The sequence below is a fragment of the Aspergillus tubingensis genome, assembly GCF_013340325.1.
Source record: "Aspergillus tubingensis WU-2223L DNA, scaffold_9, whole genome shotgun sequence".
NCBI lineage: Eukaryota > Fungi > Ascomycota > Eurotiomycetes > Eurotiales > Aspergillaceae > Aspergillus > Aspergillus tubingensis.
The window spans coordinates 2,967,704-2,984,109 of NW_023336283.1; the positions used below are offsets into that span (position 1 = coordinate 2,967,704).

The following is a 16,406-nucleotide window of genomic DNA, read 5'->3' on the forward strand; positions in this document are numbered from 1 at the left end:
CTTCATGGCCTCAGGCACACAACTTTATCGATAACAAGCAATCATTATTATGAAGTTTAAGATCAACTACCTACCTAATAATCATATTACCTTTGTGGCTTAGTTGAAAGCCGGTACAACTTTGCGCTGGCTCTGCAGAATGATGCACCAGCAATTCTCTCTCGAATGCAGCCAACCACATTCTGTATACCCAAGCAATGCTTCCATGAGTGACGCCGCAACAGGCGTGGCGCGGGGGAAAAGACATGCGGCCTGTGATGAGTGCAGTATGTCTGACTTCTTGTCAAGTCGAAGTAGAAACTGTATGGCGCTAATCAATTTCCCTCATGCTAGGAAGTCGCAAGCTAAAGTGCTCCGGAGAGCCCACTGGCTGCACTCGCTGCGTCAAACAAAGTCTCACTTGCCACTACTCCCTACAGAAACAGATGGGACGGCCTCCGAAGAAGCGTATGCGAGATGATGAGGATCTATCACCACCTTTTGGACTCTCAGGGAATGAGCCATGGGCCAAGAACTCGGAATTTGCTTCCCTTGTACCATCAACCATTGAGTCAGCCGAGACCGCCCCATCAGACTATACGGGGTACACCAACTTCTTTGCGGACGCAAATAGCAACGTTGACGCCGGGCAATTCCTCCTCAACAAACCAATAGATGCAGCTCCAACGACAGTCAGTCCATGGCCTGATTTCTCCAATGTCTCTTCATCAGCAGCCAATCTCTACACCCTCCCACCAGACCTATCCTTACTGCAGCAGTCCTCTGCCGCCTCGTCCCCGGACTCAGAGGAATCCGACCGCCAATGCCCTTGCCTATCATGCCTCTACCTCTGTCTCAGCCATCTGTCTTCTCTCGCCCCATTCCCGCTCTCTCATCACAACCTATGCTCCCTCTACATCGCATCCAGAACCGCCCAAGCCGTCATCCGCTGCCAAATTTGTCCCCTCCGCTTCACTACGGGCATGCAAAATGTCACCTTCACTGGCACCTTATTAACCGTCATCGCCGATACTTGGCTACGTATATCCAAAGTCAACGCCGTCGACTTCGGCCGACAATCGGCACCACCGGCTTACGCCGCAGCAATTGATGCCTCCCCTAACCCTACGGAAGGCTGGAAAGATTGGCTACGGCAAACCGTGCGATACCGTGTGCTAGGAGGGCCGTGTGATCCGGCCGGTATGCCCCCGGGTGCAGATGATGGGCCTAGCCTGCTTAGTCTTATAGAGGAAATGGAGGAGCGGCAACGGCGTTGGCATCGCTCGCACCCGCTGCCTGTCGAGGAACGTCACCTTCCTATACCAAAGACGGACGGGTCCAAGGAGGATGAATCGTGCCTTGAGCGGGATGCGCTGTGTATGCGCATCATTCAGAGCGCGCGCAATGTCATTCCGAAGTTTGGTTTTGAGCCAAGTGATTATCCGGTTGGTGCGGGTGCCAAGTAGGCCCGGCATCTTTGATAAAGAATTCCATCGATATAAGGTGGCTGTATGGGTGGAGGGAGCCACATTTATATTGAGACCGGGGTTCGATTTAACGGTGCCTAATCTTACGATTTTATGACAATCATACAGTATACTCCGATCTCTATTTCGGGAAGGACTAGTCTTGTGAATTTATGATATTACTAGCAATGTAGATAGATCTAGCGGTACGGTATGTACAAATTTGCATATCGCCGAGTCCGTTAGTTGTTTCTTAATTTTGTAAAATTCTGGTATGATATCAAAAACATAACATTGAATGGGTGGTGACGACCATGCATGCGCCCGAAGAATGACTCCCAGAATGGATGATACAGTTACAATGTCATTAGAAGAAGCAAGTAAGAATGTCAATATGGCTTAGAATTGAAGAGCCGTTACTCTTCATCATCGTCGTCCACAATGTAGCGGTTCTTCTTCCGGGTTGGAGGGGTGCCTCTCTCAGGAGCCTCGGGGGAGGCTCGTTTCTGTCGCGGTCTGGCAGGTGGAAGGTCTTCCTCTTCGCCCTCAGCGTCCTCGTCTTCATCCTCCAAGACATCTTCTTCGTCGTCATCATCGACGATTTCTGGTTCTTCGTCACTGCCCACCAGGAAACCATCGTCTTCGTCGTATTCGTCTTCGCGAGTGCGTCCGCGACGGTCATACTCTTCTTCGTCATCGGTGTAGATCTCGCCCCGACGGTTTGGCCTGCGAGGCTTCTTCGCGCGAGGCCGGGTAGTCAGGAGACCGTCGTCATCTTCCAGGCCACCCACTGTGAGACCAGCACCTCCGGTGCGCTGGGTGAATCCATGACGGCGGCCACGGTCCATCTCGCGGTCCTGAAGCTGCTGGCGGCGACGAGCAGCCTTCAGCTTCTCACGCTCGGCCATTTCTGCCTGCCGCTTGGCGAGTTCGGGGTCCTCCTTGACCTCGATAACCGGTGCCGATCCGTCCAGCGTCTTCTTGCCACCACGAGCTGCTGCTGCTAGCGACTCCTGCAGACGCTGCACGGCGTCGTCAGTCTCCACGGTCGTGGGGTAGACCGTAAGTCCATGGGTGAGATGGGAGGTCAACCGGAAGACCGAGGAAGCTTCTGCGGCTGCTCCCAGATAAACGTGCGAGTCTAACTTGGTGTCGTATTCGCCAGACTTGCTGAGAGGCGCCAGTGGCTTGGTCGAGATACGGTATTGCTCCTTTGGCGCGGACGCCAGCTGCAATGTCATGGAACCATCCTCCCAGCGGATGATTCGTGCATTCGATTGCAGCAGCGACTCGTTCTGGGGATCATGGCGCCAGCAGAGCGACGTGGCCGCTGTCGTGAACGGAGGTGGAACATAGGTCTCTGGGTTGAACTCTTCCGTTTCAACGGATAGGAAAGGGGGTACTGGCATTGTGTAGACCTAGAATGGGCAATGGTGAGTCCGGGATCATGCAACAGGTGGATGCTTGTGGAACATACCTCGCCGTTCGAAGTCACAGGCTCTGGCGCCCGGCTCAAGCTCATGTCCATGATATTTACAGTCTCCTCATAGTCTGCGCCTCCTTCGTAGTCCATGGGCTCTCCAACCCGATCATTGCGATCCACGTCATCTCCGGAATCGAGTTCTTCGTCGTCGAGCGTCCGCTGGGGTCGTCTGTTCACTAGTCAATGAATGTCTCTCGAGCAACAGAGGCAATTGACCGTACTCATTATCATCGCCAAATCCTCCGTCGGAAGCATCCGAACCAAACAGATCCGCATCATCGTAGCCGTTCGCGTTGCCCGCATCCGAGCCCGCGGGACTCTGACTTCGCGCCGGAGCCTCGCTGTGTTCACTTGCAGACGGACTGCCTGGTTGACCGGCACCTGTACTGCGCCCCGGACGGCGTATGACATCCTCATCTGAAGAAGACATTATGGGTGGGAAAGAGAGAGCTCCGGTGGGTGCGCGGTCAATGCCGAAGATGAAGTTGTGTTTGGTGCTAGGAACAGCTAAAGTGTTCGGAAGAAAAGTTGTTCTTGTAAAGGCCCTGTATAAAAAAGAGAGACTGAGAAGAGGGTAGAATAGGAATAACACCAGGGCCAGAGTGCGATCAATGGGGCTGGGCGACTCTGGGATGAGCTGCGCGGTAGCTGTTAATTATTACTAGTTCAGACTCAATAAACTATGAGTTGAGTTAGTGAAAGTAACAGACCCCCTCGGTGGATAGAATGATCCCTTCCGGGCCCAAGAGGGACTAGCGCAGCGGGCAGGTGGACGGGCCAGACCGAATCAGTCGAATTCCAGATCGGGACATCCCCAAACTCATTCATTCATTCATTCATTCCTCCTCACTTCCTCCCCAACTCTTTTCCTGTTAACTCCGTCGTGGATTGTTCCCTCCCCCCTCTTCAATCCCCTCGGATCTCTCACTGAACTATCTCGGATTGCCTGATCGCCAGATTAGTCAGTGTTCCCGCACACGTGTATTCCCGTTCATCATGGCGACCTTCTTCCAGAGTGTGTATGTGCCTTCCCCTCCTCTTCCCCTAATCATGCATCCCGTCCCTGTTGGACCCTTCACTCGCATGCGCTCTCTCTGGGTGGACAGTGCTGCAACATGCCTGGGCGCACCAAAAGAATGATGCCCCCTGAAATCAGTGGCCACGTCCACCAGTCTGTGTCCTTTGTTTCAGCGCTGCGGCTTCATCTCCTGACGCCCTCTCCTTTTCCCTCTTCCCCCCACATCTCCGTCTGGACACCAGCCAGGACTGACTTGCGACTTGTTTCCCCCTTCCCAGCCGCCAAGGGTTTGGCAGAGGCAATAACAACAAGAACAACAACAACAATAACAATCCCGCAAAGATGAACAATGGAAGTCCGGCTCCGTCGCCGTCGTCCCAGATGCCTCCCGCCGGCCATGTGCCCAACTCGCCGTCCCTCACCTCGAGTCTCTCCGTGGACACCTCCTCCACCTACGACCCCGATGCTCCCAAGTACTTCTTTCAGGAGAAATATGCCCCCCTCAATGTGAAGGGTAACTTCTTGACGTTGTGTGCCTGTCCCAAGAACGTGGAGCTGGGTGAATGGCTGGCCCATCAAAGTAAGCGGACTTGCTGCCTCTTCCGCTCGGAGAGTCCCCCGTGCTGATCGTTTTCTCCACACAGTCGTTGAACAATATCGCCTGCTCCATGGCATGCTCCAGGTTATCCAGGAGGTCAATAGCCTTACAGGACTGCCGATCTGTAACGAGAACACCTGCCCCACCATGTCGGCTGGTCGGTAAGTTGCTTTTTTCCCCCGCGCTTAAGATTCGGAAACCAGTCTAACATGGGCATCGTCGGATAGCTTGACCTACACCTGGCTGGTCGACGGTCGTGCCGCCAAGATCTCGGCCCCCAAGTTCATCAACCGTGTTGAGAAATGGATTGTCAGCAAGATTCACGACCCGGTCATGTTCCCTACGGAAAAGGTTACTGGTGTACCAGACACTTTTGCGGTCAATGAAGCAGGCGGCCCCAGCGCTACTTCCGGAGAGGAGTGGATTGGCAAGTCCAGCGGCTTCCCTCAGACGTTCTATAAAGACTGCCAGGGCATCATGAAGCAGATGTTCCGATGCTACGCCCACTTGTACCACGCGCACTGGCTGAACCCCTTCTGGCACATTAACAAGCATGACATCCTTAACATGTGCTTTGTCCACTTCGTCACGGTGGCCAAGTACTACAAGCTCGTCTCTGATAAGGAAATGGAGCCCATGCAACCCCTGATCGACCTGTTCATCAAGCAGCAGCGCATCCCTCCGGAGGCGCTAGCAGGTGGCCACTGGGGCCAGCAAGCCTCTAGCTGAGCTAGGGCGCAGCAGAACTCCCATTCTTCTTTCCCCAAGTAAGAAAGCGGTCCGACCTGGCGTTGGAACCCTTTGATCGGATTAGACGAACCGACTCGATCCTATGATCGCGGTTTCATGGTGTCTTGACTTCTTCAGGACGCCGCGTGGATTACGTGACACAGAGTTGGCGTTAAGCATTTAGCATGCGGTGTGAATATGTTCTTCCTGTGATTTTCTGCATATCCAGTCGTGGGACCCCCACTGACTACGCGATTCTTGTAGCCTAGATTAACCTTGCGCATCCTGGCTGGACGAGAGCATTTTGAGATTATTTACCTGAAACTAGCCTGACGTGGAGATGACACTGATCAGCCAAATTGAGATTATGAACAATCAGCATGAAGATAAAGTAGGGCTTTCCTTCGGAAGGACTAGATTTCGACTAGCATGGACACAATCAGCGGCGCGACGTCTCTCACGCTTCGACTGTACCCAATTGAACTGTACCCAGTAGAGAAGGCTGACCGGACAGTGGTTCAAATGGCCTGCAAATGCGACATTGCGACACTCTCGGCGGTAGGTGAGGTAGTCGGTAGCTGCCCATGTAGGAGTTCTCGTATGCGATAGATGGATATTCCTCAAAAGCCGCATTGTACCTTTCCTGGTCTCGAATTCTTCACCAAGACGGAGACTCACGACTACAGATAAACTCCCTCCTGGTCCTGTTCCTGGTCGTGATCTTGATTCCGGTCCTCATTCCCCGCAGCGGGGTTCCGCACCTCCTCCGTCCCTTCCACCGTTCCATTCTCATTTCCATTGGCAGTCCCTTCACCATTCTCCTTCTCCTTCTCCTTTTCCGGATCCTCCAGCTCAATCCATTTCTGTCCCCGATTTTCCACCTCAGTCTTCAGTAGCTCTATCCTCTCCAGCATAGACACTACCACGTCCTCGTTCTCCTTGATATATGCCTCTAGTTCTTGCTTTTCGGAGTCCGTGTCGCATGATTCATTAATGAATGTCCTCAGTTCCTGGTTGGAGCGGTGGAGGTGCGCCATGGAGTTGCGGATCTCGGAGACTTTGGCGTAGAGCACAGGGAGGGGAAGCTCTTTGATGGCTTCGGCGAAGGCGGCGGGGCTGATAGGGAGGGATTCGGCGGACATGGTTGCTTAGTTGTGTCGAGTTTTGGTGCGTATATGTAAGATGAGATGGAGGGTTTGATAGATAGAGACAAGTAACTAGATGAATGAAGATGTTTCTGAAGCAATCCAGAAGTCATTTCGTCTGGGAAGTTCAGTTGAAGCTTATCGGACCAAGGAATGTGATCGCGTTATCTCCACGTGATGGTCCACGTGCATGAGGCTATTCGGGATGATGTTTCTTTTCTAGAAATACAATGCTAGAACCCTATTAATTTCTTTTCAATTGCCTCAATTGAGCTGATATCGTAGGTGGCATCTGCATTGCGCCATGTTGGCAATACAGACATAACCCAGTGGACTACTAGCTCTACGAACCACCAAGTAACTATACTACTTAGTCTCACTACGGAACATTCCTCTCGGCAGACGGAGAAAATCCGGCTCTCTCCGCACTCCATCAAATCCACCACCAACAATCAACAGCATCGTCCATTGTGATACGGGTTCCCGGACCCCTCATTGCAGGAGATGAGCAATGCGTTGGGCGTAGCCTGGCGCATACCATGCCCGGGGCTCCGCGCCTCGAGCTGGTTTGCCCCATCAACATCAACATCACCGCTGCGCTCCTCCGCTCCTCTTCGTCTCTCCGCCTCTACAAACACCCTCCCATGGCAACCCGATAACATCGCCAGGCGCCTCTTAAGCTCCTGGTCAAATCAATCTCCAGTTCTCTCCAGACAGACAACCGCTCCCTCCTCATCCCTCATCCTCATTCGCTCCCTCCACAACACCCACTCCCTCCGCGCCAAACACCCAACAACTCCAGACCAACCCCAAGAACAAGGCACTCATCCCCGCTCAACGCCCTTCACGACCACCGAACTGAAAACTATCTTCGGTCCACGTACCAAACTTCCTCCAGCCCTTGCGAACCGTGTCCTCGCCGTCCTCCATGGCCGCCGTCTCCTCGGCACCTTGGACCTAAACCTCCCCGCTGATATCGTCCGCTCCGTGCACCCGCGCAGTCTGGAGCTAGCACTCAAGTACCTCCGTGCGAACTACCCGGTCGATGAAGATGCTGCAATTCTGGCCCGCGTTGAGCGCGAAATGGACGAGGAGGAAGCAAGGAATGTACAACGGTATATGCCGCAAGGTGGGGAGTATGGAGCCGATGTAAATGGGGGAGCTGGTGCGTCGCATAATCCGTCGGGAAAGAGTGTGTTGGAGGAAGTCCGGACGCAGAATGAGGCGTACTTGCTGGCTGAGCAGGAGAGGAAACGACAGGAGTGGTTGTCCCGGGGCATGCAGCATGATGAGAGGGTTAGGCGCTCATTCGAGAAGAATAGTCTGGCTTTGAGGAATGTGGATGAGAAGACTGCATTGGAGATTGCGCCGAAGGGTATGTTAAAGTGGTATAAGCATTGGGTTCATTGCTGGATGGCTGACACTATGTGTGGGTGCAGACCGACAACTTGCGGACCCCAAGCAGCGTCCTGTTCTTGCTTGGGTGCAGAAGAATTACATGGCTGCGGAGGACTTGGACTTTGACCTGAACAAGCTCACCCTGGTAAATCTCTCAGTCCATCATCTTGCATGATTGCCTTTTCTGATCCCATAAACAGCGTCAACGGCTTCTCCCCTCGTTTGCGTTCTTGCTCCTAACCCTGGGTCTCTGCTACGCCTACACTATGTACTACGAACCGCCCGCAACCTCCGACAGACTATGGCCCAATATTCCTCGCTCAGCTGCAACGGTCGGCACCATCATCGGTATCAATACGGCCATTTTCGCGCTCTGGTGGTTCCCTCCGTGCTGGAGACTCTTCAACCGTTACTTGATCAGCATCCCCGCCAACCCTAATCCTCCCCTGAGACTCCTCGGCAACATCTTCAGCCATCAGTACCCTAAACATTTTATCTCGAATATGGTGTTTCTGTGGTTTATTGGAACCAAGTGTGCGTGGTTCTCCCCTATTCTCTGCTTCGAGTTCTCAACCCCCAAAACTGACATATGTGTGTAATTGCTCACAGTGCACGATGAAATCGGCCGCGGAGAATTCCTATCGCTCTACATCGCCTCTGGAGTTGTCGGCTCGTTCGTCACCCTCACAGCTCACTGTCTCATGGCTCAGTGGACTGTCAGCGCGCTCGGTGCCAGTGGTGCCCTCTCGGGAGTCATAGCAGCTTACTGCACGTTGAATGCCAAGTACGCACCCCTTCCCATCTTCTCCCCTCTTTGAACTGAATTCAAGAAAACTAACACCCCACAGCGAAACCCTGCAATTCTTCTTCCTCCCAGAAGAATGGAAGAAGATGCTTTCCGTCCCCGGATGGTCCATCATCACCACCATGGTTGCTCTCGAAGCGATCACGTTGGTTCGACGACTACGTGGTCCTCATAAACTCGATCACTGGGCCCATATGGGTGGTTACTTGACGGGTATCTCCTGGGCTTTGTGTCGGCCAAAGACGGAACGGAAACATCCTGATGGTAGTGGGACGTGGTATCGCTGGCTGTCTTCGAAGAATTAGAACCTAACTTCACTTGGGTTCTTTCTTTGAAGCTGTGCTATTAGCTACTGCTAGATTGCTGGTAGCTGTGTATTTATAGTTTCGCATTTTGGAATGTTAGATTGTATGAACGTTTTCTCTATTCAGGGAGATAAGCTATGTCGTAAATCTGGGTATCCCGTGTAAAGTCTCGGGTTATTGTCTGGTTCTTGCTCCTGTTTTCCTCTGGATGTACCCTGTCCGATGCAAGGACAGGGGTTATATGGACAACGCATCATCCAAATAATGTATATCCCGGTGATCCCCTTTTATCCTCTGTTGCGCTGAAGGACTATCTGGTGTTGTTGGATGTATGACAGGTACCCCTTTAACATGGTACTTCCCGGCGGATCATAAATGGAAAGATGGGTAGAGCCACACATAGACTGCATATGAACGAGTAGAATGGACATACTCTGGGGTTGTCCCCTTCTCACTAGTAGCAAGTTCGTCTGTCTATAAATAAACACCATAGTACCTTTCCCACGCACGTACGCATGGCACTCTTCCTCTGTTCGACGCGCACGTCCCACATCTGTCTCCACTTCATGCAGTTGCTATATTCATACTTGTATATGCGAATTGTAGAACGCGTCAGTATGTAGGGTCTTGTTCCTTTTCCATCTTGAGGTGATCTGGCAAAGACCCATCTCTCCCCAGACACTCGCCTAGCCCAACCTGTCAGTGAATGGCACCTCGCTCACAACCCCAATTTCTGTTGTCACAGAGAACCTCTATCTGCTCAATATCATTTCTTCCTCGAGGAACTTGAAATCTCCACAAACCAGGCCATTCTACATCAACTTCGTTGTCGCCTCGATTCACTCGTTTTTTCTGTCAATCCACATATCCTCAACCTTCTTTTCCTCCAGATTGATATATCACGGTCTGTTGCTTCAGAACACGCTCATCCCTTGGAACCCGGGACGTAGTCGACACATTGCTGCTGCTTCGCGGTTGTTGTATGAACAGTCCTCGAGTGCTTTCAGATCCTGCTTGTTTTTGTCACCATGCCAGCCCAGGTTCTCATAAGCTCCGAGGTTGAGCCCCTCTCGTTGATACCAAAACTGGTGAAGAGTTGCAAAGGCGCAATCTTGGACCCACAGGAGCTTAAAAATGCCACTTTTTCCCTTACTGAACTTGAAGGGTCCCACACCACAGATGAGGACTTGGATCACATTTCGGATGTGGCTCAGACAGTCTTGATTGAACCTCCTATGCACGATGTTGAGTGTTTCGAGACAACGTGGGCACGAGACTCCATTACTTTACCTGCCGAAGAGAGCGCGGATGTCGATGAACTCTCTGATGCCGACGAATATCCGACAAGCGAATCCCCAGCTTATATTCTGACATGGTTTGGGTTGAACAAGATCGATTATCACTTGTACCTCGCTCACAACGAAAGAGGCATGGACGATAATACGAGACGCAACAGCATGTTCTTATTTGATGGCGATGAGTGCCGTCCCTGTCTTTACAGTCAGCTATCTGATCTACAGACTTATCATCCAAACGGTATCGGTGAAGATAACGACCCTATTATGCTGATCAATTGCTTGCCTGTTCGTGGTAATCCTGCTGCTCCCGCTGACAAGGCCTATATCTTGGGTTTCGATTTCGACAGCGGTAATCTCTTTGTCCGTCAGTTTGCTTGGTTACCGGAATACATCGACGACGTCTGGTGCGTCTGGAATGAGGGCTTTAACCGGTACGAAGTGCAAATCAAGGCCTTGCGTGATACCCTCCGGCAGTGCATTGACGAATGTAAGCTGGATCCGGGCGTGGGTATTCTTAGCAAGGGCAGGTATGTTGTGGATAACTGGGAGGGCGCGGGAGTCAGTGAGGATCCCGGCATGGAGCTGGTGATTGTCATCAACTTCTGTCTGTGGGTCGTAGATATGGCAGAGCCACTGATCCTGCCATGTGTTCCTGGAGCCGAGTCTCTCATTGCAGATTTTCAGAGGTATGAGGATGAGTGTCGCAGAATCTTGGCCTGCGCCTCGGCTAGATTCTGGAAGCGTGTCCAAAAGGGCTATACGGAAGAGCAAGAAAGATGCGAGAAAGCGAGGAGCCGCTACATCGATGACTTGATGACCCTTCACGTCCCTGAAGCACATGAGCTTGAGAATGTTAGGGGATGTGCGCCCAGTCTGGATACTGCCAGCAAGCTTCGCCAGCAGTACCAAGATGGGCGGAGAGAATGCCACGAGCAAGGCTTGCAGGACGTGTTTACCTTGCCAATTGATGCCAGCGTCCCCAAGTCGCCAGAATCAACTTTCAGAGAAATAGTTGAGAGATCAAAACAGGCATTGGCGTCGAGCATACTGTCCTCTCCTGCTCCTAAGGCTTCGCAGGCTAAGTCCCGTCACCTTGATCGGGCTCGATCGCACAGGGACTGGATTGCTACAGCATCAGGGCATAGCACTTCATCAAGTGAAGAAGATAGCTTCTCCGATGCCTCTGAGTCCCGCAAATCACCTGTTCCAGTGCTCTTGAGGCGGATGTCTGACCTTTCGCAGGCACATCCAGAACTTGACAATGTCAGTATCCGAGAACAGTTGGAGACGATTCTCTCGGAGATGAGACTGACGACTACGGGGTAAGACTCTGTGGAGAAAGGGGATGCAGCTGAGGATCATGGCCTGGGGAAGAGAAAGTTGGAGTTCACATGCTGGTAGAGGACAGTATTCCCATTCCAGACTTTGATTAATATGGTGGAATTAAATGCAGGGCGCTCTATGGAGTGCGTTGGAAGTGAAGTACTCTGGATGTTTTGAGTCCGGACCATGTCTAAATGCGGATGTTTGGAGTCACTTTGAACATGACCACCTGGCGGACCATTCTAGCGTTCTGTTGGTGGAGTCTATTACCACTTCTTTGTATCCTTTGAGGTCAATTGATGGATAATTGTTTCACATCGTTCTCTCGCAGGATGAAGATGTCTTTACCTTTTTCTTAATAGTTCCATGACATGCAAACATTACATCTGACATGACTCCTTTCATCATGATTGACTGTAGCAAGTGTCTCTTAGAATCAGTATCATAATCTTCAGTTGAAGCCATAGGCTGCGAGGCTGCGAGATCGTGACTTTCAAGGCAAAGACGGTTCCAACGTTGTGCAACAGGGCCTTGCAGCTAGCGAGGTCCGATGAACGTAATACTTGTCATAGTAGAAGTAATTATATGAGCATCACATCACGAAGCATGTTGCGCGGCAGCTTCCGTTTCATTGGTATTATATCTACGAGGAATTTCACAACCTCGCATTTCTGGTGGAACAGACGGAGCACAGCATCACGTGGATGCATGTATCTTGATGACCTGCATCGGGAAGGCACGGTACTGACGATGCCATACATACATGCCATAACTTACATACATATCATCAATTGGATATCACATGATACCTAGCCGCAAAGTGGTCACAGCTGAATAATTGCCTAAAACTACTCCGTAGAGACAGACAGACTTTGTCCTGTAACGAACAAACACGTTGGAACTGAACTGAATCATTACGATCCACCGCCAAGGCCACCCATTCGAGCTATCCCAGCTAGTATTCCAGTTAGGCAGCCACAGCGATGCTGCACCGCCGCCCACCAATCGGGGTTAGCCGCAAAGCCAGTGTGGCTTGAGAGTGGCTCTGCAGTGGGACAGCCGGTCATGGATCGCCCCACCGGGTATGCCGGCAGGTGTTTATTGGCCCAGATGGGAAGGTTAAGCGCCCCGCTATCTCTGGGCAGTCATCACCAGCTCTCCGCTCCTGTCCAATCAAGTGACAGCTCATAAGATGAGCCAAGGAAACAAACGATCAGCGGTAATCCTCGACGCGATTTGGAGGATTATAATTTCAGGGAGAACGGTGTACTTACCGTGTACCATTTAGCCGACATCCATGGTAGTACCTGACCCAGCTTCGTAAGGTATCCATTTACTCCTCCTTCTCCTCCCTAATGGACCCTATGGCCTATAGATAACTTACTCCTCCTACTTACTGTTCATCCCTACCCGGTCTTGGTCGGAGAGCCAAGCTGAACCCCTGAGAAACTGCTGCCAAGATCGCTAATCTGTCGGAGAATTGGGGGTCCGCGCAGCCTGCCAGGAGTCCCGCATTAGAAATCTTCCTTATGAAGAGTCCACGGTGATTGGAGAAGTACGATCTACTGTGCATTTCAATTTTTGGCGAGAGTCCCTTGAGGGCACAAGTGCCACTGCCTAGTACTAAGTACTACTAGTAGTTGATAGGTACCCGTCACTAAATAGTCCGCCCCCGTGTAACTTCACCCTGCGCTCTCGAGGTACATGCAGGCAAACCCAAGCCAGCCTTGTGCCCGTCCTTCCCTTCCATTCATCCCACCCACCTTCCACTCTCGCTCTGGCTCTCGCTCTCTTTCCGTCGTTCTCTCAGTCTCCCCTCCCCTTCTCAGCCCTGCAGCCCTACTCCCTTCTACTCCCGACCTGTACACGGTTCGATCCCGTTCGTCGTGCGACCGTCGCTTGACTCGCTTCCATATTGTTGGGGCCTGCCATACGAGATCTCAACCATTCTTTCTCTCCCTCTCTCTTTCTTTTTGACTCTTGGCCCCTCGCCTAGCTGCATCTTATTTTGCTTTCCTGTCACGGTGGGCTGAAAGTCAGCTGGCAGTTCCTCGGCCTTAAAAAAACAAGCATTGGCTGTATCCCGTCGTTCCTTCCTTAACTTGACTTTCAGGATCTCTCCTTCCTTCCCATTCCAAACATCTCACTCAACCCGCGCCCTGCCCTTCCTTCCTTCCTTCCTTATTCATTCTTGTCCTCTTGGCTGTTTTCTTGATACCCTATACCTGTCTTTTTTCTCTTTCCTCTTTTTGCAAATAATCACTACCACTTCCATATCGCCTGCCATTCCCTGTTCTGCTCCATTTCCGATATTTCCGGTATTTTTGGTATTCTACATCTACTCCAACTTCAACCTCAATTACTACTCCTACGACTACTACCATTACTCCCAAATCTCTTCGGCATGGCTCTTCCCGGTAAGCTACTGTCTTTCAATCCCTTGATACTTCCATTCAGGCTTCATTGCCTACGATATTCGGGATCTTGTAGCTGACATCATCAGCCCATGCCCCTGTCGCGGCCATGAATGGTCATGCGTCCGACCTCAATGCCCAGGTGGACGTAATATGTGGCCCTTTGATTAATTTCAAGAATATGGATGTCAATCCCTCTTCGTCCATTTGGCGTGGAAGTGTCTTGATTGTTACTAAACCGGGTCAGAGCCAGCCACGGCTGCTTCTACGCCAGGCTGGCCCCATTGGGGCCAGTTACGCCGGCAATGGTGCTCGTGCGGGCGACTCTGCTGTGACCGTGGATGGTGTCCGTCTGTACGAGGATCTCCAGAAGGCATTCTGGCGTTTCTCTCTCTCTTTCGCTCTGGAATCCTATGAAGCGCGCTGGGAGTACGCGATTCCGGGATTTACTTATGCGGAGGGCGATGAAGCACCTTCATCATGGGACTTCGCGGTTCCTTCTGTAAACCAGTCAATGCGTATGATGTTCCACTCGTGCAATGGCTTCTCCGTTGGTACGGACATGAACGCATGGGTTGGGCCTAACCTTTGGAATGATGTCTTGCGCGTGCACGCGCAGAAACCCTTCCATGTTATGATCGGTGGTGGCGATCAACTCTACAACGATGGAATCCGTGTGGACGGACCACTTAAGGAATGGACTTCCATCTCCAATCCTCACACAAGACGCGCCCACAACTTCGACAACAACCTGCGCGCCAGGTGTGACGAGTACTATTATGCAAACTATGTCCGGTGGTATTCTACCCAGCCATTCAAGGGTGCAAACGGGCGGATCCCACAAATCAATATCTGGGATGACCATGATATCATCGACGGCTTCGGCTCGTACACCGACCATTTCATGCGCTGCTCCGTCTTTCGAGGCATTGGCGGCGTTGCCTTCAAGTACTACTGCCTCTTCCAGCATCACATCGCTCCGCCAAAGTCGACCTACACTACCGATGCCCCGCAGACTATGCACGCCGTCAACGGCACCGCCGGCGCGGATCCACGACAGCTTGAGAACACTTTTGTCCTGGACGAACAGCAGGAAGATGACAGCTGGATTATCGGTAAACGTCCAGGACCTTACGTGGAGGAAAGGAGTAGGAACCTGTACATGCGCCTCGGCAAGCGGATTGCCTTCATTGGCGTTGATGCGCGCACCGAGCGCACTCGTCACCAGGTGAACTACCCAGACACGTACGATCTTATTTTCTCTCGGCTTCAGAGCGAAGTGGCAGCAGCAAATGGAGACATCAAACACCTGGTCGTGCTTCTGGGTGTCCCGATTGCTTATCCCCGTCTCGCATGGCTGGAGAACATCCTGAGTTCGCCCATCATTGCCCCTATTCGTCTGCTGAACAAGCGGTTTGGTTTCGCAGGAGGTCTGTTCAATCAGTTCGATGGCCAGGTGGATCTTTTGGACGACCTAGACGATCATTACACGGCCCGGCAACACAAGAAAGAACGACGCATCTTCATCCAGCGTCTACAGGACTTTGCCAAGGCCCATTCAGTACGGGTGACAATTCTGGGTGGTGATGTGCATTTGGCGGCCATCGGAAGGTTCTATTCGAACCCCAGTCTTCGCATCCACAGTGAACACGACCCGCGGTACATGGTCAATGTCATTAGCAGTGCGATCACCAATAAGCCTCCGCCCAAGGCCGTCGCAAATCTCCTCGCGCGGCGAAACAAACTCCATCACATGGATTCGCACACTGATGAAACGCTAATGGACTTCTTTGACCGCCAGCCCGGTGGGCAAGAGAAGAGCGCCACCTGGAATAAAGTAACGATGCCATCGCGAAATTATGCCTGTATCACCGAGATTGAGACGCCCGAGTCTAATGGCAATGCCGCAACGGCTCAGGACGACATTACCTCGTTCCCCATTGCCATGGACGGACACTCTCCCCTCCACAAGGGCGAGAAAAATGCCGGCTCGACTCACCCTGCCGCCGATGGGTTCAGTAGCAGCAGCGACATGTGGGGAGGTCTGGACGTGGCCATCCGGGTGGAAATCAACCCCCAAGATCGGGACGCAGCAACTGAAGGCTATGCATTCAGCAGTAAGTTCCATGTATGCCGTTTTTCTGGCGTTCGTTCACTGACTCGCGACGCAGTTCCCACGTTGGCTTATGTGCCATCCGAAGCTGACTCTCGACCCACTTCTCGCGCTCGTTCACTGCGCCCTCGATCCCTTCGTCCTCCATCTCGCCAGTCAGGGCGCCGTCCCCAAAGTGCAGTCTAATGGTGGACAGACCACTGATTGAGACAGCTGTCTATACCTATGCCGCCCGTTTGGTGCATGAACTTTAGGTGAGGTTCAGTCCGCGTTAGTAGTTGTGCTTCGATTGCAGTACCATGTTGTGTTCATGTAGGATATATCCATTTGCG

General features: G+C 52.1%; 7 protein-coding genes across 7 annotated transcripts; 5 read left to right on the forward strand and 2 right to left on the reverse strand.

Moving 5' to 3' along the window:
- Positions 1 to 205: 205 nt before the first annotated feature.
- Positions 206 to 1,445, forward strand: AtWU_09063 (Zn(II)2Cys6 transcription factor rglT; the record flags this gene model as incomplete). The annotated part of the gene is made up of 2 exons (XM_035504171.1): positions 206 to 266; positions 334 to 1,445. The coding sequence occupies 2 exons, from the start codon at positions 206 to 208 to the stop codon at positions 1,443 to 1,445; spliced, it is 1,173 nt and encodes a 390-aa protein (XP_035360064.1).
- A 416-nt stretch (positions 1,446 to 1,861) lies between these two features.
- Positions 1,862 to 3,358, reverse strand: AtWU_09064 (Paf1-complex subunit LEO1; the record flags this gene model as incomplete). Its single annotated transcript, XM_035504172.1, has 3 exons — positions 1,862 to 2,863; positions 2,923 to 3,097; positions 3,150 to 3,358. 3 exons carry the CDS (start codon positions 3,356 to 3,358, stop codon positions 1,862 to 1,864), a joined length of 1,386 nt encoding a protein of 461 aa, XP_035360065.1.
- Positions 3,359 to 3,924: 566 nt separating this feature from the next.
- AtWU_09065 (Mob1/phocein family protein) lies at positions 3,925 to 5,273 on the forward strand (the record flags this gene model as incomplete). The annotated part of the gene is made up of 4 exons (XM_035504173.1): positions 3,925 to 3,947; positions 4,225 to 4,526; positions 4,591 to 4,705; positions 4,772 to 5,273. 4 exons carry the CDS (start codon positions 3,925 to 3,927, stop codon positions 5,271 to 5,273), a joined length of 942 nt encoding a protein of 313 aa, XP_035360066.1.
- A 680-nt stretch (positions 5,274 to 5,953) lies between these two features.
- AtWU_09066 (uncharacterized protein) lies at positions 5,954 to 6,415 on the reverse strand (the record flags this gene model as incomplete). The annotated part of the gene is made up of 1 exon (XM_035504174.1): positions 5,954 to 6,415. One exon carries the CDS (start codon positions 6,413 to 6,415, stop codon positions 5,954 to 5,956), a length of 462 nt encoding a protein of 153 aa, XP_035360067.1.
- A 507-nt stretch (positions 6,416 to 6,922) lies between these two features.
- On the forward strand, positions 6,923 to 8,926 carry AtWU_09067 (rhomboid protease PCP1; the record flags this gene model as incomplete). The annotated part of the gene is made up of 5 exons (XM_035504175.1): positions 6,923 to 7,793; positions 7,858 to 7,961; positions 8,017 to 8,350; positions 8,426 to 8,600; positions 8,665 to 8,926. 5 exons carry the CDS (start codon positions 6,923 to 6,925, stop codon positions 8,924 to 8,926), a joined length of 1,746 nt encoding a protein of 581 aa, XP_035360068.1.
- A 1,028-nt stretch (positions 8,927 to 9,954) lies between these two features.
- Positions 9,955 to 11,550, forward strand: AtWU_09068 (uncharacterized protein; the record flags this gene model as incomplete). The annotated part of the gene is made up of 1 exon (XM_035504176.1): positions 9,955 to 11,550. The coding sequence occupies one exon, from the start codon at positions 9,955 to 9,957 to the stop codon at positions 11,548 to 11,550; it is 1,596 nt and encodes a 531-aa protein (XP_035360069.1).
- Positions 11,551 to 13,951: 2,401 nt separating this feature from the next.
- AtWU_09069 (uncharacterized protein) lies at positions 13,952 to 16,260 on the forward strand (the record flags this gene model as incomplete). Its single annotated transcript, XM_035504177.1, has 3 exons — positions 13,952 to 13,964; positions 14,051 to 16,078; positions 16,133 to 16,260. The coding sequence occupies 3 exons, from the start codon at positions 13,952 to 13,954 to the stop codon at positions 16,258 to 16,260; spliced, it is 2,169 nt and encodes a 722-aa protein (XP_035360070.1).
- Positions 16,261 to 16,406: the final 146 nt, after the last annotated feature.